We start from the raw sequence: 13,303 nt of genomic DNA on the forward strand, positions 1-13,303 counted from the left end.
TTTAAATGTCATATTTAATAACTTTAAAATAAAACACTGCAGTGCTATACTGCACATTGCTGTTGTACAGTTCAACACACACTGGGTTAAATTTACTGACAGTCATTACGTGGGATGTCAGGCTACAGATGTTTGATGCACAAAGGCAGAAAGGACATTTGTCATGCATGAAATGTGTAGTTTTCCACTGGTTTTAAGTGTTTTAATCAAGGGCTGTCACCAATATCAAGTGTCAACTGCTTATTACGTGTATAGATAATGTCTTTAATCAGCCACTTTTAAAACCACAGCTTAATAGTCCCCATATGTAGATATTGTCCTTTTAACTTTCTGATTGCACAGAGAAAGGTGTGTTTCTGTCTGTCTTTATGTTTTAGACTACATTTATCTCAACAGCAGACTGAGTAGATGAAAAACAGGTTTTATGTGACCAAGCGTTTTTCACCGGTAGTGTTATGCTAGACCAGTGGTAGCCAACCCTAGCCTACGAGAGCTACCAACAGTTCACATTTTACAGGCAACCTAGCTGCTGCACAGCTGCACTCATTAATCACTGACACATTTTAAAAGATCCACAGATGGAGCTAATTAGCTCACTTGTGATTCTGTGAGGAGACCTGCAAAACATTCACTGTTGGTAGCTCTCGAGGACTTGGGTTGGCTACCCCAGTGCTAGACAAAACATGGTACATGGAAAAACAAAAGGGATTTGATTGTATTTGGGGAATCTTTATTATTATTATTATTATTATTATTATTATTTTGTGTTTTTAATAATTTCTGAAATCATAAACTAGGACATTCTGTAACATAAAGAGTTACTGCATGGAAAAAAGCATGAGGGAAACCAAACCTCTCATTCCAAAACCATGGACTTTTATATGGAGTTGGTAGCCTCCTTTTTTGCAGTTATAGCCACCACTCTCCTGGCATTGGTTTTTCCACCAGATTTTAGAATTTAGCTGTGGGATTCACACACATTCATTCATTCATTATTCACAAGAGCGTTGGAGGAAGATATATCAAGGGAGAGATAAAGTTAATAAGTTGCCCATAGCAGTCACTCTGCTTCTGTTATTTATTACAGTCTTTGAAATGAGAAATGCTGATTAGTTGTTTGGTGCACGTTATCCACTTTATCTCTCTCCAATACTTGATCCATCTCCCCATTAGTGCGGTCAGCATTGCTTTTGGCATAAGATCCACTGCAGGTAAATACTTCAGGTAATTCTCAGTGCAATCTGTGATTATATTACTCTTTTCACTACAAAATACCATAAAGGATTGCCTTGTATTTAGGAGGCGATAAAGTATTCTTTCCAACACTTCAGCCCCGGACATAACTTAGGGAGAATGAAGACATTTTCTCAGGCGAATACGGCAGACAGAGGATTGGGGCGGACTAGGTTAGGGACAGGGGGGTGACTATTGAGCAGGGTGCGTATCCAGTAGTTTGGATAAACAATCAGGGTTGCTACGTAATGAACAAACTGCATCTGTAGGATACAGAGTAAGGCAACACATACAAATAGATAAAGAATACATCACCCAATGAAAGACATGTCAGCCATGTAAAAAAAAAAAAAAAATCTAAAATGCCTGCATATTGGTATGTGTGTAGGGCCCATAACTCTTTCCTATACGTTTTACATTTTCCCATCTGCAAGTGCACATGGTATTGTCCATTGGAGAAAAAATTTGTTTTGTGAGTCAGTCTGAATTAAACCCATAGGGGTTTATTTATGCAGACGGGAATTCCCTTTCAGAGTGGATGTAGCTTAGGACCTTCTAGAAGATAATAGATAGAATACAGAGAGGTACATTACCCATAGCCACTATTCGAGCTTAGGGAGATCGTTGTGGGCTTTTATACTAGGGATCCGGAGGACTTACAATGTCTGTAGACAGCAAAAGGTTGACATTGACAAAAGGTCAACATGGCAAAGGTCGACATGACTTTTCCATCATTTAAAAATAAAAATGTAGGGACTTTTTTCAGGCTTTACTATCCATGTGGACTCAGAATGGGAATGATAAAGTACTGTATGTTGAGCCGAAGCATGGCAAACAAAGCCGTACAGTATATTAATTGTCGCCCACCTGCGGTAGTATCAACATGGACACAAAGAAACCCATAATGACCACATGTCAACTTTTTGATGGTCAACCTTTTCTCAGTGTCGACCTTTTGACTGTCAATCTTTTGACAGACATTGTTTGAGAGCTATACCACTCCCTTTCTACTAAAGGTGAATGGATTCAGATTAGCTTTACTTGCCTTATAACCAATGACACACATTGGAAAGACTCTGCTTTCCCAGCTGCGAGCAGTTCATCTTTTAAAAATCCCCAAATGAATGTAGACTTCAATAACACATTTCCCATTGATCCCGAAAATCGGGTCACCCTCCCGGCCCCCCGGAAAAGTGGCCAACCCTCCCGGATTCTGGGGGACCCCCTCTCTCCCCCCTGATTGCGCCCCCCCCCCCTGACCGCGGCGTTTAAATTACCTTAACTCTGCAGATCTCCGGGGAGGGGCTAAATTGTCATAATCGCGTCATTTAGCCCCGCCCCCTCCAAGGAGATAGGCAAATTGAGTAGACTTCCTTCATGGGGGCGCGGCTTAATGATGTCACGTTTAAGCCCCGCCCCCGAACTCCTGCTGAAAGTCTCCTCTCCGGGCTTCTCCCGGAGAGGAGCATTTAAAAGTGGGCAACCCTGTATTAGTGCCAGATCTTTGAAATGTTGGAAGGTTTCTGGAATCAGCCAAATCTGCTCTACAATCACAATAGATCTTACACTTATTTACTGACAATTTTCTGAGTTATCATTATAACACGCTTATTCTACAAGTGTATTTTTGCTTCAGTTGTTATGAAGCTTGATAGAATAATCCCCTTATTCCGTTCCACGTTCTATTTGGTCTGTCCACACTAATCTTCTTGCATTGTGTAACTTGACTGATTATGGTATCGGCACAGAATCAACGTTTAAATGTGTAAACATACATTTAAGAGCAATTACATAAAGTCATGCCATTGCGAATCCTATAACTCATATATGTCTAAGCCAGTGGTTCCCAAACTTTCTTGAATCATGGCACCCTAGAGTATCAGCATTTTTTTTCACGGCACCCCTAGGATAAAAGATTATTATTGATATATTTTGAAAATTAAAATTCAATCAGAGGTATATTAGTCTTATAGCCCTTTCACATTGCAAATGCCAGGTCTCTCACAGTATTTGGACACGGGTCCATCGCGGGAGCAACCTGGCATTTTCCATGCAAGGTCCTCTATAGCGACCCGGTTAGCGTGACATTATTGGTGGGTATGGCGGCAGCGCCTCATCGTGGAGTAGGGGAGGAGGCAGTGCTTGGAGCTGTCTCTGCCTCCTCCCTATAGTGTGAACAGGACCCGAGTTACCTATTCACATTGCACAGCAACCCAGGTCCGAATTGGGATTAACCATTCTTTTAACCCAGGTCGGAATTCTAGGTAGCTGGACCTTGGTATTTTCAAAAGGCCCTTTCACACCGCATGTTGACCACTGTGGACCTGGGCTGTACCCGGGTTATTTGTGCGATGTGAAAGGGGTACTAGTAATTATAAACCTTTAAAGTGGAAGATCAGTAGATGTCTATTTTCATGTGCTCTTTATTTTTGCTCTACCCTGCAACAGACTTATACTACTTTCAGACCGCAAATGCCGTGTCGCACACGGGATTAGGACCCGGGTCCCATCCCCAGAGCAACACGGCAATGCGGTCTGAAAGTTCCGACACCGTCACGGCATATTGCCGAGTCGGTGACGTCACATGGGGCGGTGCTGGGCGGCGGCGCGTCATCGGGGGCTCGGGAGGAGGAAGTACTTGGAGCTGACAGTGCTGCCTCCTCCATACTGTGAACGGGACACGGGTCGCTCGACCCAGGCACCCGTTAAACTGCACTTGACACGGGTCATAGCCGTGTTCAACCCTGGTCATTACCAGGGTTGAACACCTGTGTTGCTCGACCCGTGGTGGCCTTTTCAGACCGCACCGTGACCCGTGTTTAGGCCCCGCGAACACGGCAATAAGCCGTGTTCGGAGTGCGGTCTGAAAGCGGTATTATACACATTAGTGTTGCATAGGAATTACTACAGTATATACAGTATCTTCTATAATAATATGAAATAAAGATACTAACGCTGACACATGTAAAACGTGGATGCCGTCTTCCCAAAAGCCTGGGAATATATCTTGTATACTGTAAATGTAGTAGTGAGATGTCTTGTCATATATTGGTTCCAGGGCCGGTGCAAGCCTCCCCCACGCCCCCGGCAAATCCTCCGCCTCCGAGAGGAGGGGGGTCTGGGCGATACTGCAGCCGGCGCTTCGGGGGGGCGGGGTTGCGCGCGATACTGCAACTGGGGCCTGTGCTCCGGGGGGGGGGGGGGGGGGGCGGTGTGCCCGCAGCCTCCGTGTCCATGGGGGGGGGATAGCGTTGATTCACGGGCGGGATGGAGGAGGGAGAGGGAAGCCCACTGTCTGTCTTGCGTGCTCCCAGCTTTTTATGGTACCTCTCCTTGGCGGCTCATTACCGCATTCCAGTGGCCGGCGCCCTAGGCAAATGCCTAGCTCTGCCTAGTGGTGGCGCCGGCCCTGATTGGTTCCTGACATCTGGTGGGGGCCGGGGATGGTCACATTCTAGTGGAGCTCTGACCTCCAAGCTCCCATCCTCAGCCCCTGGAGGAGAAGTGGAAACGTGGCCGAGATGGTGGAGAGAGAAGCGTGGCCTAGACGTTGGCGGATAAGTGGACAGAGGAGGCGGACAGGGATGAGGATGGAAGCGCTGAGGAGGACTACTGAGTGTCCCCCGGCCCAGGATGTGACTACCCCCTTTCCGGGACAGGTGGCGGCATCAGCAACGGCCCCCGGCATGACTCAATCTCTATCGGCCGGCAGGCCACTTCCTACTCCCCCCCTTCCCGATGATACACCGGGCCAAGCAGGATCACCAGGCTAAGACAATGAGGGTTTTCCAGCCTGCTGGCCACGGCTGCTGCCCTCCAGCAGACTGCAGGAGCCCGTCTGCCCCCCACCCGTTGCTCTGGGCAAACCCAGCGGCAGTCAATACACCTGGCCGATAAAGCTGATTCTGATTCTAAATATGATTCACAAGGAAAGTGGCTCCAAGTCTGTTTGCTGGAGATCACAGAGCTCACTGTGACTAAGATAATTATCCTGAGACTGCTAATATTATACAGTATCAATAAGTAAACAACTCTAATATTTAGACCACCCAGAAAAAGAAGTTAATCATATTGATTTCACATTCTGCAAACTTACCTGTGTCTCTCAAGGATATAAGGGATTATATATGTATAATGGTCTGTAAATTAATGCTTCTAGGGAACCATCCTATTTCTATGTGCATGGCTAATATAGTAGTTTTCTTATTTTGTGGTACAGTATTTGTGGTGTATGAATATATGTATTGTATCTTTTTAGATTTGATTGTTTTTTTATGTTGCTTAGAAGAGCGTTTCTATTGTGTAATGCTGAATATAAGATGTGCACAAAGGCGGTCATTCAGCTTCCCTCGGAATGGGGAGAATTTGCTCCTGTTCCTGCACATGCACATGGTCTAATATGCACATGTGCAGGCCTTCTTTGCGAATGGCTTTGGCGACTTGCATTATCACTGTGTCATTCGCATACATCGGGGCAGACGGTGGCCGGGTTCACCATGGGTACGCAGACGGGACGATGTCTTCCGGGGCGGATGGCTGACATCACAGGACGTCAGCTGCCTGCCCCATCTTTGTCCTGGCGCACACAAATACAGTAAGTCATTTCCCACTGACTTTTATTTGCAAGGCTAGGAGAAATCATTTGATGGCCGTCGACCATCGAATGCTTTCTCCTGCAGCGGAGACATGCGAGGGGATGCGTCTTCATTACTCATCCCCTCGCATGCTAATGCGGGGGTTCGGCAGGGCGGACTAACCAGAATCACCCCAAATTGTTCCTGTACTCCCGACTAATAATCTAATTAATATAATTCTGACAGGGCTTGTGAAGTCATACTAGTTCTTAGCAAGTGATGGCTTTATCACTAATGCTGGCCATACATTAGAATGATTTCAGGGCCGAATGCACGATTTCGAGGGCTCGTACGATGCATTGAGTGTGTTTTTGTGCACATCGTGAGTGTTTTGGCATGATTACAATCCAATGCACGGACCCGCAGATCGTGAGGCGCATGTTATGATCTTATGGGCTGCACACATGATCTGAAGCAACTAGTAAGGACCCCGGTGTACTGGGAGTTGCAGATTTTATGATCGGTCTTATGTAAAATTACACATATAAGATATATGGTGTGTCTGTGAAGGTGCCGGGGAGTTCAAGGGAAATTGTGTCGGAAATCTTAAAGATTACAAATTTTCCTGATGTTTGGCCACTTTAAAACAAACATGAAGGCATGGGTGACACATTTGTTACTGTTTCCTAAATATTTACAAGAAAACAAAGACCTAAGTGTTCCTTTCTGCTGCTCTCTTTGGGGCAGGGATGGATTGGGAAGGAAAACCAGCCTGGAAAATACTGGGGGGTGGAGTCTGTTAAGGGGTGTGGTCTGACAAAGGAAGGGATCCCTCCTCATATGGCCTGATTTCTAGATGGATGCAATTGTGACCTCCTTGTATAGTTTTCTGCAGTCGCATCTGCAAACTTATGCTAATGGTGCTACAGAGTTTTTCCCTGTGCATGCAAATATTAAAAAAAACTGAGACGCCCACACTGCACTGGCCCCTGACAGGAAAAAGTGCGGGTAGTCCTGGGTGCCCTGATTGTCGTCTCTAAGGCGTAGGCCATTTTAGGCCAGCCAAGCCAGGCATTGGGCTAGCTGGTGCTGCTCTGGGGAACAGGCTAGCCGACAGGGATGAGCTCCTGGCAGCAGGGGATAGCTGGCAGAGGGGAGCATCTCTCTGGCTTGCCCCCCCTCCCCCTGCCGTGCTAACCCCACCCCTGATTGAGAGTGGAAAACTGGATTTGTTGGTTTGGTTGCTTTGCTTTTAGATATTCTCTCCTGGCTGATGCATCACATGTCATTTGTGTTCATCCAAACAGCATATGCGAGAGGCTGCTGAGCGGCGGCAACAGCTGGAATTAGAGCATGAGCAAGCCTTGGCTGTTCTCAATGCAAAGCAGCAGGAGATTGACCTTCTACAAAAGGTAAGAGACAAATCACGATAGAACTCACTGTCACAGACAGGTATAAGGGACAACACTGCAGTGTCTGCTCATTGAAAATGTGGATTTTGTATGAGAAAGTAATACCAGTCTAAGCCTATAAGCCACTGAACTGTGATTCTTCATACAGTAGCTTCCACAAATTACAGTACTTACAAAGGTCTTTTGTTGGGTAAACAAGGCTACCGCAATGTCCTATACACATTAGGTACAAAACATTAATCCTTTTAGTTAAGGTCTCCTGAGCTGCCGCCTCTCACTCTCTCCTGCTTTCACCCCCTTTCCTGTTCTGTGCTATTTTCCCCCCACCCTGCTCCATTCCATCCCAGACTTGGTGATGGTGTAAGATCCCGTACCTGGTGGCTTCTCTTCCTCTCTAAATTCTGTCTCTTCTTTCTAGTGGTGCACATGCATGTTGGGCAGACCTTAGAAAATTATTATGTAAATAGTAATTTATACTGCATTTCAACACACAATTTGTGCAGTACATCCAGTTAATGCAATTATGCGGCTAAACAAGGTTTTATGACCAGTTTTACAAATGTTTATATTATTTCAGCTTTATATTTTCTCTCAAAAGTTAGATGAAATTAAGTTTGGATGTTTAGATTTTTTTTTACATTTACAAAATTTATTTAATGCTAATATATTTTTAAAGATATATTCCAGTTATTTCTCACAGCAATGTAAAAAAAAAAAATAATCCAATAGAGTTAGCCCCAATTTCTAGTAATGGTACTTGTGTACATTCACGGCTCCCACGATGTGCATCGTACAGGGAAAAATCGCATCGCATCAGATCGCATGCGATCTGATGCGATGTCATTTTTCACAGAAATTATGGACATGAGTTGAAATCATGTAAAATGCACCCCAAATGTCATTTTTCACACTGTACCACCCCCACTATCAACGCCAACCCGAAGCGTGGCGAGCGGCGGCGGTACGCGTCCTACGACCTTTTCATACCCCCACTATTTACGTCGGCGTGGAGTTGAGAATAGAAAGTGTGGCGAGCGGACACGGATACCTGTGAAGCCCGCGAGGGGGCGCGGATACCTGTGAAGGAATCCGCGTCCACTCGCTGCGCTCGCCACGCTTCGGGCTCGCTGCGCTCGCCACACTTTCTATTCTCAACTCCACGCCGACGTGGATAGTGGGGGTATGAAAAGGTCGTAGGACGCGTACCGCCGCCCCACGCTTCGGGTTTGCGTTGATAGTAGGGGTGGTACAGTGTGAAAAATGACATTTGGGGTGCATTTTACATGATGTCAACTCATGTCCATAATTTCTGTTAAAAATTACATCGCATCGCATGAGATCGCATGCGATTTTATAAAAATGCATAAAACACGGGAAAATCGCATGCCATCGCATGCCACTACATATGGCATGCGATGACATGCGATGGGAGCCGTGAAAGTGCACAAGTACCCTAGTAATTTTTATGATTAATTTAGGCCCTTAATAAAGTGGTAGGAGGTTGGACTAAGATAGGATGAACTGTGTGTACTCAGAGGCAATGGCAAATAGTACATACTATAGATTGTAAGCTTGCGAGCAGGGCTCTCCTACATTTTGACTGTCTGTAAATACCCTGTTTTGTTGTATCACTGTCCCCTTTGTAAAGCACAATGGAATATGCTGTGCTATATAAGAAACTTTTAATAAATAAATAAATAAAGGGCTCTAAGCCCTGAAGGGGCACATGCATGTAAAGCAGCACCTGTGTGGTTCACAGCGGGATCCAAGTGTGACCACTGCTCTTGCAAAGGAGCTCTGCAGCGCACCTGTTAATTAATTTACTCTATACCATGATCCCTGCTAACATATGCAATAGGGGTCCTGCCTGGTACCACTCAGCCTGCGCTGCAGCAAGCAATGCTGCTGGACTCTAAACCAAACGCCAACTTGCTCCGGGCGAGTGAGATGAAATTACACCCCTGGGTGAACTTGTTGCTTACAATGGTATCTCTTTGAAGAGGAGAATAGACATGTCACAACACTGTGTCCTAATTAATGTTCTTGATTTTTTGACTTGTATTGCACTTTGCACCAGAGTTCCTCCGTAGTTCTGTTTTGAGGTTACCTATTAGCTGGCTACAATGATAAAAGGTATTATTTATAAGTATGTGTATGTATATTTGTGCAACGTTAAGCAAACAGTATGTTTTTAAGTATGACGGCAATTTGAAATAAACAAGAAAATATGAATGACCTAGAAGTAATTAATCAATCCATTAATCATTCAGATGGCTGAAGTATGCTGTATTCAAGTATGCTATAACTACGCGCTACACTCAGTAGTGCATGTTATCACTGTAATACCCAAAAAATGGTGGGCATTTGTAGTGGTTCAGCTGAGTTTGTATATTGGGGCATTCCTGGCACTATGTGAATGTGCACCACATTTGCCACTGTTTAAATAAGGTTTCATTTTGCACACGTGATACCTAGCATGGATGGAGCCTTTCCTTACTGCAAAATGAGTTTCTGGAAACCAAACCTTGGGCCTTATTCAGAGTTGATCACTGATGTGCGATTTTGCAGAGTGATTATCAAGTGATTATCGAATGATTGGTTGTGCATATAGATCATAGCATGCATGCGTGATCTCATCTCAGACAATGACAGAAGTAGCGTATGGATCGTTATCGCAAGCCGGTGTTTGGGGGCGGTATCCTGACGTTTTCTGGGAGTGTCAGAATGAATTCCCAGGCATTTTAAGGGAGGTTTTGTGATATCAGCACCAGCCTCGATCAGTCTGTCGCAGGTGACTGGTAGGGTCAAACTTACATTTGCAAAGATTAGTTAGTTCTGGAATTGCATATGGATTTGCGAGAGGAAAGCTAAAAGTGATATTTTCGCAAATCATTTGCAGATTGCACAGGTCGGGTTTCTTTCTGTGTGGGTGGCGGCTGAATTCTCATGATCAGGTCTGAATCAGGCCCCCTTTCCTTTACTTGTCATAGGTAATTGTATTTCTTCTACGATCCCCATGGCAGCCAAGACCTTGGGATTTCATCCCTCTCCCTTCAGCTAGACAGGTTGTTTTTTTCTAGGACCTCCCCCTTCCTGCATAAATGGACTCTCCACCCCTTCCTTCTTGTCTTTTTTTCCTGTCTCCTAGTTTTTCAGTTAGACTAGGGAGGATAGGTTTGTTTGTTTTTCAGTGGAGCTTACTATAGTGCAGTGGTTCATTACATGGGGAAGTGCAGTATGGGAGCGTGGCCTTATGAAGGTATTATCTGCCCATGAAACATATAGGTACCTGAGAGGTGATGTGGTCAGCTCAGGGGTCTCAGAGCGGCATTCAGGAGTTTGTAAGTCCGCAGGAGACGCTGGAGCAGAGCAGCGTGGAGCAGGACGGAGCGATGGCTGATTACCTCCCTCATCCAAACACAGACGCCGCACGCGCGGCAACTACAGAGACCACAATACAGTGCGCTTAGGCGCGTGTTTCCGGCGGACGGCTAAAAGAGACTACAAGCCCCAGAATCCCCGGCGGCAGGCGAGAAGATCGCGTCTCCGTACAAGACGCGGAGGTAATGAAAGCTAACTTTTAAGTTAGCGGGGGGATGAAGCGCTGAGGTATACTCGTAAGGCGCAGCATACTAAGGAAAAGGTCAGCGCCAGACGGACTACATTTCCCACAAGGCAGCAGGGCTGTGCGGGAATTGGCGCTCTTTTTTGTAATTGCCCAGCTATTTAAAGCCCAGCAGTGGTCTGGGTGAGTGGTGTGTGCTGTCCTGCTGCTATAAGCGAACAGAAGTCTTTTCTAAGGTATGGAAGTTTGAAATCCAGTTTTTTCTGGTGTTCTTTGCTGCTTTATGGATTGATATCATGATACTAAAATATGTATGTGGATCATGCAGGTTTGTTGCTGCTTCTGCTATGGATTTGCCTGCCCCCCAAATATCTGATAATGCCCCTGCGAGGTAAGCTCCAGAAAGTTTTTGGTGAATTAGATAGACTAGCGTTTATTTTATCTTAAAAAAAAAAAAAAAAAATTTTCTCGTTGGATTTCTTATAGTGTGCCTCCTAAGGAGCCTGATACAGTTCCAAGAAAGAAGACGTCTAAGAAAAATAACCTTGAGGCTATTTGTATGGTCTGTGATACAGCCTTTTCTAGCGTGCAAGGGAAAACGCTGTGTGGGAAGTGTGAAGCTAACACTTCGCCGACTATGGTGCAGCCCAAAATGATTCAGGATCTCATGGACTGGATGAAGAAATCCTTCGTGTCCAAAGAAGAATTTATAGACTCTAACCAAGGGAACAAGAGATCCAGGGATCAAACTGACTTCAGCGAGGATAATGCCTCGTCAGAGGAGTTAGTAATAGAAGTGGAAGATGCTTCGGCAGAAGAAGGAGAGATCAAGGAGGAGACTAGGGTCTTTAACTTTGACAATGTAGAAAAGATATTAAAGGCTATATATAAGACTATGGATGTGAAGGAGCCAGCTCTCCCAGAAGGTGGAGAAAATATATTGTTTGAGGATAGATCAAAGAAGAATAGGCACTTCCCGGTTCATCAGGTGATGAAAGACCTGATATCGAAAGAATGGTCCAATCTTGACAAAAGGCAAGGGAAACTGGCCAGAGTCGAGCGGATGTATCCTTTGAAAAATGAGCTGTTTCTGAAATGGTGTGACTTGCCAAGTTGATCCGGTCAAACTCCAGAAGCATAAGACTGTCAAGAGAAGTCCAGTTAAAGGCATGTTTGAAGCTTCTGGGGATGATGATGTCAGCCATTGGGACAGTACCCTGGGCTCATTGGAAACTCAGATCTCTGCAGTGGGCAATTCTCCCGTATATAAAGAGAAAGACAGATCCAGATACGAAGATCAAGCTTTCCTTCCAAGTGAAAAATTCTCTTACGTGGTGGACGAGTGCAGAGCTACTAAGAAGAGCAACGTCTCTGAGGCTCCCGCAGTTTCTGGTAGTCACTACGGATGCAAGTTCGCTGGGCTGGGGAGCCCATATGGCCAGTCTGGCGACTCAAGGAGAGTGGTCAAAGAAGGAGAGTCAGAAGTCGTCCAATTGGAGGGAGACAGAAGCTGTCTGGAGGGCGATCAATTACTTCCAAGAGAGAATAAAAGGAAATCACTTAAGAATATTCTCAGACAATACCACGGTGGTGGCACATCTCAACCACCAAGGTGGTACAAGGAGCAGAGGTCTAATGACGATAATCACAAAAATTATGGTGTGGGCGGTAGAAAACGTTCCGTCACTGACAGCAGTATTCGTGCCCGGAAAGGACAATGTCCTAGGAGACTTCTTGAGCAGAACAGAGATCTCGCCAGGCGAATGGGAACTGAATGTGGCGATATTCCAAGAAATCGTGAGAAGATTCGGCCTTCCAGACATAGACCTGATGGCCACATCCTCCAACAGGAAGGTCGAAACATTCTTCTCAAGGTACTATCTCTACCAGACCTCTGCAGTAGACGCGTTTTCAGTACGTTGGACATGTCGACTGGGTTACATATTCCCTCCGTTCCCTCTAATTCACAGGGTCCTGAAGAAAGTCATAGAGGATCAGGTCGAAGTGATTATGATACTCCCCTTTTGGCCGAGGAGATCGTGGTTTCCGACAGTCCTGAAGTTGGCAGTACAGGAACCCTGGAAGCTACCCATCATTCCGGGGCTCTTACATCAAGGACCAATAGTACATCCAAATCCAGAGATACTATCGCTAAAGGCATGGAGATTGAGAGGGGGATATTGAAGAATCAAGGGCTGTCGGACCAAGTAGTAAGACTACTTCTTAATGCAAGGAAAGAGGTTTCATCGTTAGTCTACTATAGAGTGTGGCAGGCTTTCATTCGATGGAGAGGTTCAGATGTGGACATTACTCTCTCATCTACGGCCCAAGTACTACAGTTCCTGTATTTAGGATACGAGTCGGGCTTAGCCAACTCTACGCTGAGAGTCCAAATATCAGCTTTGAGTGTACTGTTAAGTAGGAAGTTGTCAGAGGACGATCTTATAAAGAGATTCTGCAACTCAGTAAAAAGAATGAGACCAACACTCAGGTCGCTAGTAGCTCCGTGGGATCTGAAC

General features: G+C 45.4%; 1 protein-coding gene across 18 annotated transcripts in view; it reads left to right on the forward strand.

The window, feature by feature from the left end:
- The window catches only part of RIMBP2 (RIMS binding protein 2), a 359,110-nt gene that overhangs the window by 215,374 nt on the left and 130,433 nt on the right, over positions 1 to 13,303 (forward strand). For 16 of the 18 annotated variants that reach the window (XM_083150314.1, XM_083150342.1, XM_083150332.1 and 13 more), the window contains one exon: positions 7,115 to 7,219. The exons of the other annotated variants lie outside the window; for them this stretch is intronic. In XM_083150314.1, the coding sequence (XP_083006440.1) occupies positions 7,115 to 7,219 (105 nt within the window). The remainder of the gene's footprint in view (positions 1 to 7,114; positions 7,220 to 13,303) is intronic. 18 annotated transcript variants of the gene reach the window in all.

The sequence above is a fragment of the Crinia signifera genome, chromosome 1 (genome assembly GCF_055691185.1).
Source record: "Crinia signifera chromosome 1, ASM5569118v1, whole genome shotgun sequence".
NCBI lineage: Eukaryota > Metazoa > Chordata > Amphibia > Anura > Myobatrachidae > Crinia > Crinia signifera.